The sequence below is a fragment of the Coregonus lavaretus genome (assembly GCF_964263955.1).
Source record: "Coregonus lavaretus genome assembly, chromosome: 18".
Lineage (NCBI taxonomy): Eukaryota > Metazoa > Chordata > Actinopteri > Salmoniformes > Salmonidae > Coregonus > Coregonus lavaretus.
In genome coordinates, this window is record NC_140005.1 from 35,047,070 (window position 1) to 35,063,810 (window position 16,741).

A 16,741-nucleotide genomic window follows, 5' to 3' on the forward strand; every position below is an offset into this window, starting at 1 on the left:
CTAAACTGTGTGGTCCTTCTCTGTTTGAACTCTATCAATTGATCTCTCAACCTAGCCAAGTGGATTATAGAGCCAAACTGTGGGCTTGCAACTTCTGCTATCAGAGAAATCAGTTTCCGCCTACCTATGCTGGGATATCAGAGGTCAACCAGCCAGCCGAGCTGCTGCCACAGTTCTCCACCATTGAATATGTGGTCCAGGTAAGGTTTCCCTTTGATCACAGCTTTTTCCAGATAACCAGCTATCACTCACAATAAGGACGTTGATTATATAATAAATACAGTATTTTGATTTAATCTAAATTAGATATAGGCCTTCGTTTTGATATGTTTTAGTAAAGATTCAACAGCATATCAGATAATCGCATACCTACCTCAGTTTTATATCTCCTACAGAGATGTATTAGTTCTCATTTAGAACATAAAATCAAGCATGCAACGCCATGGCTCTGAGTTTGCCTTCCCTGGCCCCCACAGAGAGGTCCCCAGATGCCGCTGGTCTTCCTGTATGTGGTGGACACCTGCATGGAGGACGAGGACCTGCAGGCTCTGAAAGAGTCCTTACAGATGTCCCTGTCCCTGCTGCCTCCTACGGCCCTGGTGGGCCTCATCACCTTTGGACGCATGATCCAAGTACACGAGCTGGGCTGCGAGGGCATCTCCAAGAGCTACGTCTTCAGGGGAACCAAAGACCTCAACGCCAAACAATTGCAGGAGATGCTGGGCTTGACCAAACCCACTGCTGCACAGGCAGGACGGGGACCACAAGCTCCACAGGCCCCCCTCTCCAACAGGTAAACCACTACATAGCTACAGCATTGGTTTGACTTGGCAGTACATACACTAAAATAATTTGGGATGAAACAAAACAAGTCTTAACTTAAAACTTATTTCCATTTTGTTGTGTTGCTTAGATTCCTCCAGCCAGTCCAGAAGATTGACATGAACCTGACAGACCTGCTTGGAGAGCTGCAGAGAGATCCCTGGCCTGTCACTCAGGGAAAACGTCCCCTCCGCTCCTTAGGGTCAGCCATGTCCATTGCTGTTGGCCTGCTGGAGGTAAGACCTGGACAGAAATATAATTTACCTCACTACAGACCTGGGTTCAAATAACATTTTAAATATTTCAAGTACTTTGGCTTGATTGATTTTGCCTGGCACAATTGCACCAATGGAAAAAGTTGCGAAAGTGCAAACTCTGTCCATCTGGCATCTCAGGCAGACTCAAGTAAACGCTTTCAGTGTTTTAAAGATTTAGAATACTATTTGAAACCAGGTCTGCTCATATTTGTGATTAAAACAGAATGGTACATATTTCAATGACACCATTGTCAAATCCGCTGTATGAAGTGGGATTTGTAAGATGTTTAAACCTATTACGTTGTGGTTATGGGTCTGTGTTTGTTTGCATTGTTTACTCAGCTTCATAGAAATGTTTTGTAATTAAATGTCCCTTTTTTCCACCATCCATTCCCCTTCCAGTGCACCTTCCCTAACACTGGTGCACGCATCATGACCTTCATCGGTGGGCCAGCCACTCAGGGCCCAGGCATGGTGGTAGGAGATGAGCTGAAGGCCCCTATTCGCTCTTGGCACGACATTGAGAAGGACAACGCCAAGTTCATGAAGAAGGGGACCAAAGTAAGTTTGGCTAAACCTTTTTACTGTTGACTTTGCCTGTTATTTAGCTGGGTGTACCATGATCTGAACTTTTTTCAGGTCTGTTGCAACTGTCTGTAAATTATGATAAATGCTCAAGTAATGTGTTACAGCACATTAAAGTGAGACAACCAGTTAATGGCTAGATGTGTTTTTTAGCATAACAAATTACAAACAGGCACTCCTTTCTTCTTTATATTATATTGGATCCTCATTTTGTCCTGCTCCTGTATAAAGTTTGGATATGTGTAAAAACCCTTTCCTTCATTTTCAGCATTACGAGGCATTGGCGAGCCGTGCTTCCACCAATGGCCACATAATAGACATCTATGCCTGCGCTCTGGACCAGACTGGACTGCTGGAGATGAAGTGTTGTTCCAATCACACTGGGTGAGGACGCTCTGTCTGGTGAACATACAGGTTCCGTCTGAAATGGCACCCTATTCCCTATATAGTGCACCACTTTTGACCAGGGCTCAAAAGGAGTGCACTATATAGGGAATAGAGTGCCATTTGGTACGCATAACACACACGTCAATCACTCTGGCTTCTCCCCTAGTCCCCTAGTGAGAGGAGAGTTTGTCCTCAGATCTTCTCCAGTGCTCTCCTCTGATGCTTTGAGGAGGAAGGAATCGACGAATGACTTCTGAGATTCACCCTGTGTATCGTTGAACTCATACGCGTATATCTGTTTTTGTAGAGGCTACATGGTGATGGCGGACTCTTTCACCACCTCGCTATTCAAACAAACCTTCCAGAGGGTTTTTACCAAAGATGTGTCTGGAGCCTTCAAGATGGCCTTCGCAGGCACCCTGGAGATAAAGGTAGAACCATTGCACAGACTGGCTCTATCTGAAATGGTACTCTACCTATAGAGTGTACTACTTAGTAGTGCACTATACAATGCCTTCAGAAAGTATTCATACCCCTTGACTTATTCCACATTTTGTTGTGTTACAGCCTGAATTCAAAATGTATTAAATATTTTTAAAAATTCACCCATCTACACACAATCTCTTATAATGACAAAGTGAAAACATGTTTAGACATTTTTGCAAATGTATTGAAAAGGAAATACAGAAATATCTAATATCATAAGTATTCACAACCCTGAGTCAGCTTTGAGTCGTCTTGGGTATGTCTGTATAAACTTTGTACATCTGGATTTGGGGATTTTCTCCCATTCTTCCTTGCAGATTTTCTCAAGCTCTGTTAAGTTAGATGGGGAGCGGCAGTGAACAGCAATCTTCAAGTCTTTCCACAGATTTTCAATGGGATTCAAGTCTGGCCTTTGGCTGTGCCACTCAAGGACTTTCACATTGCTGTTCTGAAGCCATTCCAGCTTTGCTTTGGCTGTATGCTTGGGGTCATTGTGCTGTTGGAACATAAATCTTTGCCTCAGTCTAAGGTCGTTTGCGCTCTGAAGCATGTTCTTATCAATGATTTGCCTGTATTTGCCTCAATTCATTAATCCCTCTCCTTACTAGTCTCCCAGTCCCTGCCTGCGAAAAGCATCCCCAAAGCATGATGCTGGCTCCACCATGCTTCATGGTAGTATTGACTCAGGGTTGTGAATACTTAAGGACATGAGATATTTCTGTATTTAATTTTTAATACATTTGGAAAAATGTCTAAACATGTTTTCACTTTGTCATTATGGGGTATTGTGTGTAGATGGGTGAGAAAATATATATTTAATCCATTTTGAATTCAGGCTGTGATGAGCTGTGCCTGGTTTTCTCAAGACATAGCGCTTTGCATTCAGGCCAAAGAGTAAAATGTTTGTCTCATCAGACTACATAATATTTAGCCTTATGCTGTGTCTTTCACGTGCCTTATTGCAAACTCCAGGCATGCTGTCGTGCCTTTTTCTCAGGAGTGGCTTCGGTCTGGCCACTCTCCCATAAATCCCAGATTGGTGAAGTGCTGTAGAGATTGTTGTCCTTCTGGCAGGTTCTCCCATCTCTTCCAAGGAACTCTGTAGTTCTGCCAGTGGTCATTGGTTTCTTGGTCATCTCCCTGACCAAGGTCCTTCTTGCCCGGTTGCTCAGGTTGGTTGGACGGCTAGCTCTAGGCAGCGTCAGGGTAGTTCCATATTTTTTACATTTCCCAATGATGGAGACCACTGTGCTCTTGGAAACGTTCAACACTCTAGAAATTGTTTTATACCCTTCCACAGATATGTCTCATGATAATTCTATTTCTGAGATCTACGGACAGTTCCTTGGACTTCATGGTGTAGTTTCTACTCTGACATGCACTGTCAACTGTGGGACCTTTATATAGACAGCTGTGTTTCTTTGTAAATCATGTCCAAACAATTGAATTGGCTACATGTGGACTCCAAGTTGTAGTGACATCTCAAGGATGATCAAAGGAAATTGGATGTACAATGAGGGTAAAAAGTATTTGATCCCCTGCTGATTTTGTACGTTTTCCCACTGATAAAGACATGATCAGTAAATAATGTAAATGGTAGGTTTATTTGAACAGTGAGAGACAGAATAACAACAAAAAAATCCAGAAAAACTCATGTCAAAAATGTTATGAATTGATTTGAATTTTAATGAGGGAGATAAGTATTTGACCCCTCTGCAAAACATGACTTAGTACTTGGTGGCAAAACCCTTGTTGGCAATCACAGAGGTCAGACGTTTCTTGTAGTTGGCCACCAGGTTTGCACACATCTCAGGAGGGATTTTGTCCCACTCCTCTTTGCAGATCTTCTCCAAGTCATTAAGGTTTCGAGCCTGATGTTTGGCAACTCGAAACTTCAGCTCCCTCCACAGATTTTCTATGGGATTAAGGCCTGGAGGCTGGATAGGCCACTCCAGGACCTTAATGTGCTTCTTCTTGAGCCACTCCTTTGTTGCCTTGGCCGTGTGTTTTGGGTCATTGTCATGCTGGAATACCCATCCACGACCCATTTTCAATGCCCTGGCTGAGGGAAGGAGGTTCTCACCCAAGATTTGACAGTACATGGCGCCGTCCATCGTCCCTTTGATGCGGTGAAGTTGTCCTGTCCCCTTAGCAGAAAAACACCCCCGAAGCATAATGTTTCCACCTCCATGTTTGACGGTGGGGATGTTGTTCTTGGGGTCATAGGCAGCATTCCTCCTCCTCCAAACACGGCGAGTTGAGTTGATGCCAAAGAGCTCCATTTTGGTCTCATCTGACCACAACACTTTCACCCAGTTCTCCTCTGAATCATTCAGATGTTCATTGGCAAACTTTAGACGGGCCTGTATACAGTGGGGAGAACAAGTATTTGATACACTGCCGATTTTGCAGGTTTTCCTACTTACAAAGCATGTAGAGGTCTGTAATTTTTATCATAGGTACACTTCAACTGTGAGAGACGGAATCTAAAACAAAAATCCAGAAAATCACATTGTATGATTTTTAAGTAATTAATTTGCATTTTATTGCATGACATAAGTATTTGATACATCAGAAAAGCAGAACTTATTATTTGGTACAGAAACCTTTGTTTGCAATTACAGAGATCTTACGTTTCCTGTAGGTCTTGACCAGGTTTGCACACACTGCAGCAGGGATTTTGGCCCACTCCTCCATACAGACCTTCTCCAGATCCTTCAGGTTTCGGGGCTGTCGCTGGGCAATACGGACTTTCAGCTCCCTCCAAAGATTTTCTATTGGGTTCAGGTCTGGAGACTGGCTAGGCCACTCCAGGACTTTGAGATGCTTCTTACGGAGCCACTCCTTAGTTGCCCTGGCTGTGTGTTTCAGGTCGTTGTCATGCTGGAAGACCCAGCCACGACCCATCTTCAATGCTCTTACTGAGGGAAGGAGGTTGATGGCCAAGATCTTGCGATACATGGCCCCATCCATCCTCCCCTCAATACAGTGCAGTCGTCCTGTCCCCTTTGCAGAAAAGCATCCCCAAAGAATGATGTTTCCACCTCCATGCTTCACGGTTGGGATGGTGTTCTTGGGGTTGTACTCATCCTTCTTCTTCCCCCAAACACCGCGAGTGGAGTTTAGACCAGCTCTATTTTTGTCTCATCAGACCACATGACCTTCTCCCATTCCTCCTCTGGACCATCCAGATGGTCATTGGCAAACTTCAGACGGGCCTGGACATGCGCTGGCTTGAGCAGGGGGACCTTGCGTGCGCTGCAGGATTTTAATCCATGACGGCGTAGTGTGTTACTAATGGTTTTCTTTGAGACTGTGGTCCCAGCTCTCTTCAGGTCATTGACCAGGTCCTGCCGTGTAGTTCTGGGCTGATCCCTCACCTTCCTCATGATCATTGATGCCCCACGAGGTGAGATCTTGCATGGAGCCCCAGACCGAGGGTGATTGACCGTCATCTTGAACTTCTTCCATTTTCTAATAATTGCACCAACAGTTGTTGCCTTCTCACCAAGCTGCTTGCCTATTGTCCTGTAGCCCATCCCAGCCTTGTGCAGGTCTACAATTGTATCCCTGATGTCCTTACACAGCTCTCTGGTCTTGGCCATTGTGGAGAGGTTGGAGTCTGTTTGATTGAGTGTGGGGACAGGTGTCTTTTAGGTCTGTGAGAGCCGGAATTCTTACTGTTGGTAGGTGATCAAATACTTATGTCATGCAATAAAATGCAAATGAATTACGTAAAAATCATACAATGTGATTTTCTGGATTTTTGTCTCTCACAGTTGAAGTGTACCTATGATAAAAATTACAGACCTCTACATGCTTTGTAAGTAGGAAAACCTGCAAAATCGGCAGTGTATCAAATACTTGTTCTCCCCACTGTATGTGCTTTCTTGAGCAGGGGGACCTTGCGGGCGCTGCAGGATTTCAGTCCTTCACGGCGTAGTGTGTTACCAATTGTTTTCTTGGTGACTATGGTCCCAGCTGCCTTGAGATCATTGACAAGATCCTCGTGTGTAGTTCTGGGCTGATTCCTCACCGTTCTCATGATCATTGCAACTCCACGAGGTGAGATCTTGCATGGAGCCCCAGGCCGAGGGAGATTGACAGTTATTTTGTGTTTCTTCCATTTGCGAATAATCGCACCAACTGTTGTCACCTTCTCACCAAGCTGCTTGGCGATGGTCTTGTAGCCCATTCCAGCCTTGTGTAGGTCTACAATCGTGTCCCTGACATCCTTGGAGAGCTCTTTGGTCTTGGCCATGGTGGAGAGTTTGGAATCTGATTGATTGATTGCTTCTGTGGACAGGTGTCTTTTATACAGGTAACAAGCTGAGATTAGGAGCACTCCCTTTAAGAGTGTGCTCCAAATCTCAGCTCGTTACCTGTATAAAAGACACCTGGGAGCCAGAAATCTTTCTGATTGAGAGGGGGTCAAATACTTATTTCCCTCATTAAAATGCAAATCAATTTATAACATTTTTGACATGTGTTTTTCTGGATTTTTTTGTTGTTATTCTGTCTCTCACTGTTCAAAAAAAGCCTACAATTAAAATGATAGACTGATCATGTCTTTGTCAGTGGGCAAACGTACAAAATCAGCAGGGGATCAAATACTTTTTTCCCTCACTGTATATTTAATCTATTTTGAATTCAGTTTGTAACAAAACAATGTGGAATAAGTCAAGGGGTATGAATACTTTTTGAAGCCATTCAGAATAGGGAATATGGTGCCATTTCAAAAGCAGCCACTGTGTTCCAATATCCACACTAACATACCACTACAATACATTACATTGCTTTTACGTAGTGTGTAAGATATTGTAATAGAGCCACATTGATAGGTGATTTAATCCATTAAACATTATGGAAAATATCAGATTTCTTAACCCTTTTACCAAATAGAATTGTACGCAAAATGCAAATATGTTCTAATATCATCTGTCCTTCATTTCAGACATCTCGAGAGATCAAGATTTCAGGAGCCATCGGGCCGTGTGTGTCATTAAATGCCAAAGGACCGTGTGTATCTGAAAATGTGAGTCCACGTCAAATACATAGATCAGTGCCCTAATACTCTACAGGGCAATTCCACGATAACGGAATTGAGCTGAGACTGAGATTTTTTTGTTTTACTCAAAATGTATGCAGTCTCCTGAGTGGCGCAGTGGTCTAAGGCTGTGCCACTAGAGATCCTGGTTCGTATCCAGGCTCTGTCGCAGCCGGCCGCGACCGGGAGACTCATGGGCGGCGCACAATTGGCCCAGCGTCGTCCAGGGTAGGGGAGGGAATGGCCGGCAGGGATGTAGCTCAGTTGATAGAGCATGGCGTTTGCAACGCCAGGGTTGTAGGTTCGATTCCCACGGGGGGCCAGTATAAAAATATATATATATGTATTCACTAACTGTAAGTCGCTCTGGATAAGAGCGTCTGCTAAATGACTAAAATGTAAATGTAAAATGTATGCCAAACAAAAAACATTGGTTTTCAAAGTTTAGCAAACCATACAACTCTATGCAGAAGGACTACTTTTAACAATTTACACTGAAAATGTTACAAAAACATTTACTGGAAGAACGGTACAGATGCAAAGTTTAACAGAATTTCTGTAAAATCTCCCTTAGTTTGTGACCACGTTTCCCAAAAACTCTGTTAAATATCTGCTCCAAATTAAGATGTCTGCAGAAAGAATGGGGTGTCAGCTATAACATGACACCTTGACTTTGAAAATATATATATTTTGATTATTGAACTACACTGAACAAAAAATATAAACGCAACATGTAAAGTGTTGGTCCCATGTTTAATGAGGTGAAATTAAAGATCCCGAAACTTTCCATACGCACAAAAAGCTTATTTCTCTCATTTTGTGCACACATTTGTTTACATCCCTGTTAGTGAGCATTTCTCCTTTGCCAAGATAATCCATCCACCTGACAGGTGTGGCATATCAACAAGCTGATTAAGCAGCATGATCATTACACAGGTGCACCTTGTGCTGGGGACAATAAATGGGCACTCTAAAATGTGCAGTTTGGTCACACAGCACAATGCCACCGATGTCTCAAGTTTTGAGGGAGCATGCAATAGGCATGCTGGCAGCAGGAATGTCCACCAGAGTTGTTGCCAGAGAATTGAATGTTCATTTCTCTACCATAAGCCGCCTCAACGTTGTTTTAGAGAATTTGGCAGTACGTCCAACTGGCCTCACAACCGCAGACCACGTGTATGGCGTCGTGTGGGCGAGCAGTTTGCTGATGTTATGGGCAGGCATAAGCTACGGACAATGAACACAATTGTGTTTTATCGATGGCAATTTGAATGCACAAAGATACCGTGACGAGATACCGTGAAGAGATCCTGAGGCCCATTGTCGTGCCATTCAATGCCATCGCCGCCATCACCTCATGTTTCAGCATGATAATGCACTGCCCCATGTCGCAAGGATCTGTACACAATTCTTGTAAGCTGAAAATTTCCCAGTTCTTCCATGGCATGCATACTCACCAGACCCATCTGAGCATGTTTGAGATGCTCTGGATTGACATGTAGAACGGCGTGTTCCAGTTCCCGCCAATATCCAGCAACTAATGCACAACCATTGAAGAGGAGTGGGACAGCATTCCACAGGCCTGGGGCCTGCCGAGTGGCGCAGCGGTCTAAGGCACTGCATCGCAGTGCTTAAGGCGTCACTACAGACCCGGGCTGTGTCACAACCGGCCGTCCCATAGGGCGGCGCACAATTGGCCCAGCGTTGTCCGGGTTAGGGGACAATTTGGCCGGGGGGGGGGGGCTTTACTTGGCTCATCACGCTCTAGCGACTCCTTGTGGCGGGCGTTTGCAGGCTGACTCCAGTCGTCAGTTGAACGGTTTTCTCCGATACATTGGTGCAGCTGGCTTCCAGGTTAAGCGGGCAGGTGTTAAGGAGTGCAGTTTGGCGGGTCATGTTTCGTAGGATGCATTACTCGACCTTTGTCTCTTCCGAGCCCGTTGGGGAGTTGAAGCGATGAAACAAGATAGTAATTAAAATTGGGAGAAATAATAGGTTAAAAAAATAACTTCCACAATCAACAGCCTGATCAACTCTATATGAAGGAGATGTGTCGCGCTGCATGAGGCAAATGGTGGTCACTGGTTTTCTGATCCACGCCCCTACTTTTAAAAAAGGTTTCTGTGACCAACAGATGCATATCTGAAATCCATAGATTAGGGCCTAATTTATTTATTTATTTAAATTGACTAATTTCCTTATATGAACTGTAACTCAGTCAAATCTTTTAAATTGTTGCCTTTATATTTTTGTTCAGTATACGTGAAGTGGATTTACATATGGTAACGGAATTTCATCATGGGTCCCTGATTTGTACTACACAGAAATGCATAATTATGGCTATGAATGTCATTCTCCTCATGGTGTTGTATCCTATATACAAAATGTGGTGTTCCGTGACCCAGGAAACAAAACTGCTAAATTTCAACAACATTACTTATAGATAATGTTATGAATCTTCAGTCTTCAATCATTGGAGAACAAATTGGATGACCTAAGATTACGGTTATCCTACCAACGGGACATTAGAAACTGTAATATCTTATGTTTCACCGAGTCGTGGCTGAACGACGACATGGATAACATACAGCTAGCGGGCTATACGCTACATCGGCAGGATAGAACGGCTGACTCCGGTAAGACAAGGGGTGGCGGTCTGTGTATATTTGTAAACAACAGCTGGTGCACAAAATCAAATACTAAGGAAGTCTCAAGGTTTTGCTCGCCTGAGGTAGAGTATCTTATGATAAGCTGTAGACCACACTATTTACCACGAGAGTTTTCATCTATATTTTTCATAGCTGTCTATTTACCACCACAAACCAATGCTGGCATTAAGATTGCATTGAATGAGCTGTATAAGGCCATAAATCAACAGGAAAACGCTCATCCAGATGCAGCGCTCCTAGTGGCCGGGGACCTTAATGCAGGGAAACTTAAATCCGTTCTACCTAATTTCTACCAGCATGTTAAATGTGCAACCAGAGGAAAAAAAACTCTAGACCACCTTTACTCCACACACAGAGACGCATACAAAGCTCTCCCTCGCCCTCCATTTGGCAAATCTGACCATAACTCTATCCTCCTGATTCCTGCTTATAAGCAAAAACTAAAGCAGGAAGCACCAGTGACTCAGTTAATAAAAAAGTGGTCAGATGACACAGATGCTAAGCTACAGGACTGTTTTGCTAGCACAGACTGGAACATGTTCCGGGATTCTTCAGATAGCATTGAGGAGTACACCACATCAGTCACTGGCTTCATCAATAAGTGCATCGATGATGTCGTCCCCACAGTGACCGTACGTACATACCCCAACCAGAAGCCATGGATTACAGGAAACATCCGCACTGAGCTAAAGGGTAGAGCTGCCGCTTTCAAGGAGCGGGACTTAACCCGGACGCTTATAAGAAATCCCGCTATGCCCTCCGACGAACCATCAAACAGGCAAAGAGTCAATACAGGACTAAGATTGAATCGTACTATACTGGCTCTGACGCTCGTCGGATGTGGCAGGGCTTGAAAACTATTACAGACTACAAAGGGAAGCACAGCCGCGAGCTGCCCAGTGACACAAGACTTCCAGACGAGCTAAACCACTTCTATGCTCGCTTCGAGGCAAGCAACACTGAAGCATGCATGAGAGCACCAGCTGTTCCGGATGACTATGTGATCACGCTCTCCGTAGCCGATGTGAGTAAGACTTTTAAACAGGTCAACATTCACAAGGCCGCAGGGCCAGACGGATTACCAGGACGTGTACTCCGAGCATGTGCTGACCAACTGGCAAGTGTCTTCACTGACATTTTCAACATGTCCCTGACTGAGTCTGTAATACCAACATGTTTCGAGCAGACCACCATAGTCCCTGTGCCCAAGGACTCTAAGATAACCTGCCTAAATGACTACCGACCCGTAGCACTGACGTCTGTAGCCATGAAGTGCTTCGAAAGGCTGGTCATGGCTCACATCAACAGCATTATCCCAGAAACCCTAGACCCACTCCAATTTGCATACCGCCCCAACAGATCCACAGATGATGCAATCTCTATTGCACTCCACACTGCCTTTCCCACCTGGACAAGAGGAACACCTACGTGGGAATGCTATTCATTGACTACAGCTCAGCATTCAACACCATAGTGCCCTCTAAGCTCATCACTAAGCTAAGGATCCTGGGACTAAACACCTCCCTCTGCAACTGGATCCTGGACTTCCTGACAGGCTGCCCCCAAGTGGTAAGGGTAGGTAACAACACATCTGCCACACTGATCCTCAACACGGGGGCCCCTCAGGGGTGCGTGCTCAGTCCCCTCCTGTACTCCCTGTTCACCCATGACTGCATGGCCAGGCACGACTCCAACACCATCATTAAGTTTGCCGACGACACAACAGTGGTAGGCCTGATCACCGACAACGATGAGACAGCCTATAGGGAGGAGGTCAGAGACCTGGCCGTGTGGTGCCAGGACAACAACCTCTCCCTCAACGTGACCAAGACAAAGGAGATGATTGTGGACTACAGGAAAAAAAAGAGGACTGAGCACGCCCCCATTCTCATCGAAGGGGCTGTAGTGGAACAGGTTGAGAGCTTCAAGTTCCTTGGTGTCCACATCACCAACGAACTATCATGGTCCAAACACACCAAGACAGTTGTGAAGAGGGCACGACAAAGCCTATTCCCCCTCAGGAGACTGAAAAGATTTGGCATGGGTCCTCAGATCCTCAAATTCTACAGCTGCACCATCGAGAGCATCCTGACTGGTTGCATCACCGCCTGGTATGGCAACTGCTTGGCCTCCGACCGCAAGGCACTACAGAGGGTAGTGCGTACGGCCCAGTACATCACTGGGGCCAAGCTTCCTGCCATCCAGGACCTCTATACCAGGCGGTGTCAGAGGAAAGCCCTCAAAATTGTCAAAGACTCCAGCCACCCTAGTCATAGACTGTTCTCTCTGCTACCGCACGGCAAGCGGTACCGGAGTGCCAAGTCTAGGTCCAAAAGACTTCTCAACAGCTTCTACCCCCAAGCCATAAGACTCCTGAACAGTTAATCATGGCTACCCGGACTATTTGCACTGCCCCCCCACCCCATCCTTTTACGCTGCTGCTACTCTGTTAATTATTTATGCATAGTCACTTTAACTCTGCCCACATGTACATATTACTTCAACTACCTCAACTAGCCGGTGCCCCCGCACATTGACTCTGCACCGGTACCCCCCTGTATATATAGCCTCCCTACTGTTATTTTATTTTACTTCTGCTCTTTTTTTCTCAACACTTTTTTTGTTGTTGTTTTATTTTTACTTTTTTGATAAAAATAAATGCACTGTTTGTTAAGGGCTGTAAGTAAGCATTTCACTGTAATGTCTGCACCTGTTGTATTCGGCGCATGTGGCCGATTTGATTTGAATATGAACACTGTGGTTCAAAACTTGTAAAAGTTGCACTTTTATTTTTCTCCTAAAAGTTATGATTTCTAGCATCGAAATCGTAGCACATTTTGGGTAATTTCCCTAGCAACGTTCTGACGTTACTATGTTTCACCTTGGTTACTTTTGTAAAACACTGGTGCACAAAACGCATAACTATTTGTGTGTTCAGTGTTCATCCTTGCATAAGCAACATATGTAGCCAGTCCTTTACTGATCCAAAGGAACCCCTAAATGTTTTTATTGCACTGCTTTGCTTTATCTTGGCCAGGTCGCAGTTGTAAATGAGAACCTGTTCTCAACTGGCTTACCTGGTTAAATAAAGGTGAAATAAATAAAATAAGGAAATATGTTTTAACCATATACAGTGGTTTTCTCAGTTTAATATAATACGTTTTGGCAGCTGTATTTAGCCTACAAGGGCCATCATTGCTTTTGCCTGCTAGCCAAACTAAAGACAGCACAACGTTTGCTAGCTAACACAGCTCTCAAAACATTCAAGGTCCCGACAGCTACATAAAGCGCTGTTCTGGCATCTGAGAAAAATACATTTAGCATCTTTCAACAGCTTCTTATCTCGTATTATTTCGGGATTCCTCCAGTCCGGTACATACTTGTCTTTACTATAGTGTACTCTACTGTGCTGTACTGTACTGTCCAATCTTGTAAAACACATTTTCCGGACCGGACCAAATCTGAACCAATCATGGATGTCTATGTTTGGGCCTAAAGAAGGCCGGTCCAGACTTTTGTGGACGTTGAAATCATGGCTGGTCTGGACTGGATTAAAAAAAAACATTCAGGACAGACTGACCAGACTTTTCACACTATTGCTTTGACCACCAGACGACAGAAAGAAAAAGTTATCAGCTGAACATAACATTATGCTAGTGTAAGGGAGGACAGTAGCAGGTGACCCAAGTGTGGTTTGTGTTCTATGATTTCCCATTGTAGCCAATTCAATTGAAAATTCCGTTATCTATTAAAATATTTTTGTGTTGTAAATTCTGTTAGCGATTTTGGTAACAGGATTTCAAGTTTTAATCACTTAATAATTAATTAACAAAATGTATATCAGTATAAAAACACTAATTGATAGGTCAACTTTTACTTGTTACTTCTGTGAACTTTCATTATCCTCCCACATGAGGGAGAGAAATGAGAAAATATCTTAAAGGCCCAATGCAGCCGTTTTTATATCCATATCAATTCATTTCTTGGTAACAATTAAGTACCTTAATGTAATAGATTTCCATTAAAATAGGCAAAATTAGCTTTTTAGCAAAACTATTTCTCAAGCAAGGATTTTGTTAGTTCTGAGTGGGGAGGGGAAAACTGAAAAGAATTGTTATTGGCAGAGAGGTTTGGAACTCTTTGTTATTGGCCTATTAACAAATTTACCACATGGTGATGTCACCATGGAAAGCCAAAACTCCCGCCCATGCAAACCTGCTGATTTAGAAGCTACTGTGTAGATTGTATTTTCAACCAGCAACTATCAAGAAATGACACTGATCAAATCTTTTCACACTTTTACAGTGTTAGTTTCATCAGCTGTAGTAAAATATGATACAACACACAGGAAAAATAGAGTTAGGACTGCACTGAGCTTTTAAATATGTTTTTTTGGTAACGGAATTTCAAGGCACAAGGCAATGTTTCTTAAACTTACAGAAGGCAAAAAAATTATCCTAAATATAAATGTTGATATTAGTTGGCGGGGTTCTTTACTTCAACATTATTGTGTTTTGATGTATTTCTAATAACGTTTAAATAATTTTTCTGGTATATGTTTTCTATGATCCCTTTTCCATCTGTTGATAAGAAATCGAAGCCTTTGCTTATTCAAATTTACACCGGCAGCACAACAAAATAAACTCTTAGCTTACATTTGACATGCTACCATGAGCTTCACATGTTGGTGCTCATGGGTCCTTTTCAATGGAAATGACCTACATCAATGAGCAGATATGCAGAACAGTACAGTAATCTTGTTTTGGATAATACTTTTATCTGGTTGACCCTTTTGTAAATTTAGTTGTCCAGAATGTTGTGTCCTGAATTTTTACTGAAGGAGATGGAACAACGTTCTGTTTCTGATCCCTTCTAGAACAATGTCATTCTGATTATGATCCCTTCTGTCTGTTTCCTAACAGGAAATTGGAACAGGGGGCACCTCTCAATGGAAGATATGTGGTCTTGACCACAACACCACTCTGGCAGTGTACTTTGAGGTGGTCAATCAGGTATGCATTCATATTACACACTCTGAATTGTGATCACTAAGCTACTTGTGTCAAGTGCCATGTTTTGCGTTCAGTTGTGATCAGGAGCGAAAGGAAAGGATGCTGAGTAGTCGTTTTATATCACAGTAATCTGAGATTAGGCAACCCACAGAGCCATGTTTGCCAAGAGCATCTGCTAAATGACTCAAATGTAAATGTACAAATGTAAACGTTCCACGTGCCAAAGATTTAGATAATTTAATTGCACCACCAGAGGGCATACTAGCTATTCTATTACTATGATATTCTACTTCTGGACTGACCAGAGGTAATGGCTAGAGTTGCATCACTATGCCACCAGATGGTGTGCTCGTATATGAAACCACTATGGCCTCTTTATAAAGCATACCAACATTAGCTAGCACAAGATGGTTCTGAAATGATCACGTTCACTCTAACCCAGTATTTCCTGTTATGCTAATCTGGTAGATTTAATCTGGTAGCTACATGTACATTATTGTAGACTGTCAGTGTTGCCCAGGGTATATTCATTAAGGAAGAACATATTTGACATTATATGAATCAGTATTATTTGTTTTGATGAATATTTATTTACTGACTGAAAACGGATTGACTATTCCTCTCTGACAGACAGTGTTGTTTGTCTGTAAACAGTTTAGCACAGTCTCCAGTGTAATTCAAATATTGAAGTTTAACATTGTAGTTCAAACTTTTTTCATCAGAAACTGAAAATATAGGATAGCTATGGCGGTCTTGGTGTATGGCCACTAAAGACCACAATGACCTCACATTCTTCAAACGGGAGATGGTTGCCTCTTCTCGGCACAATGAGCCTTGGTATAGTCCTCCTTTGTTGATTAGTCCCAACCTTTCATTTAATTCATTAATTTGTATTTATTTAGCCAGGTAGTCCAGTCAGCAACAATTGCCACTGTTTTCCAGGGAGTCCTGGGATCCATAAAATCAATTATGTGGTTAGTCTGTAGTTATTTTAAAAGATGACTCCACAGTGACGGATTCCTGGTCCAGTGTAATGTCCTTACTGTGCCCAGGGTCTTTACTATCCTACATTGTCACCTCTGACATGGATCTAGTCTCTGGTGACCCTGGCTTGGAGTTATCTGACCAGAGTGATGGCTTGGTGATGTGGTGGTGGCTCACTATCTCCAGTTGGATGGCGGTGCTCTGTGGGTGGGAGTTCTTCAGAGGGCGCTGAAGCAGCTGTCGTATTTTATTCAGGCTTTTCCGCAGAGCCGCTCTGTACCGCCTGAGAGGGATAGAGAGGAAGGAAGAGAAATGGAGAGAGCAAGATGTAGAGAGGGAGAGAGAAATAAATAGAGGGAGAGAGAGATTGAATCCGAGAGAGTGACAGATGGAGAGAGAAAGTAAGCCACCATTAACCATATAACCACTGATGCAGTGCAGCTAGCCACCGCTCTGCTCCCACACTGAGAAGCTCATTTTAATCATCTCAAG

The 16,741-nt window shown here is 43.5% G+C and overlaps 1 protein-coding gene across 1 annotated transcript in view; it reads left to right on the forward strand.

Moving 5' to 3' along the window:
- The window catches only part of LOC311145425 (protein transport protein Sec23A), a 31,977-nt gene that overhangs the window by 1,862 nt on the left and 13,374 nt on the right, over positions 1 to 16,741 (forward strand). The window contains exons 3-10 of the mRNA XM_084181662.1: positions 56 to 200; positions 477 to 793; positions 914 to 1,058; positions 1,482 to 1,640; positions 1,933 to 2,048; positions 2,359 to 2,482; positions 7,492 to 7,572; positions 15,176 to 15,265. Coding sequence (XP_084037788.1) covers positions 56 to 200; positions 477 to 793; positions 914 to 1,058; positions 1,482 to 1,640; positions 1,933 to 2,048; positions 2,359 to 2,482; positions 7,492 to 7,572; positions 15,176 to 15,265 — 1,177 coding nt within the window. The remainder of the gene's footprint in view (positions 1 to 55; positions 201 to 476; positions 794 to 913; positions 1,059 to 1,481; positions 1,641 to 1,932; positions 2,049 to 2,358; positions 2,483 to 7,491; positions 7,573 to 15,175; positions 15,266 to 16,741) is intronic.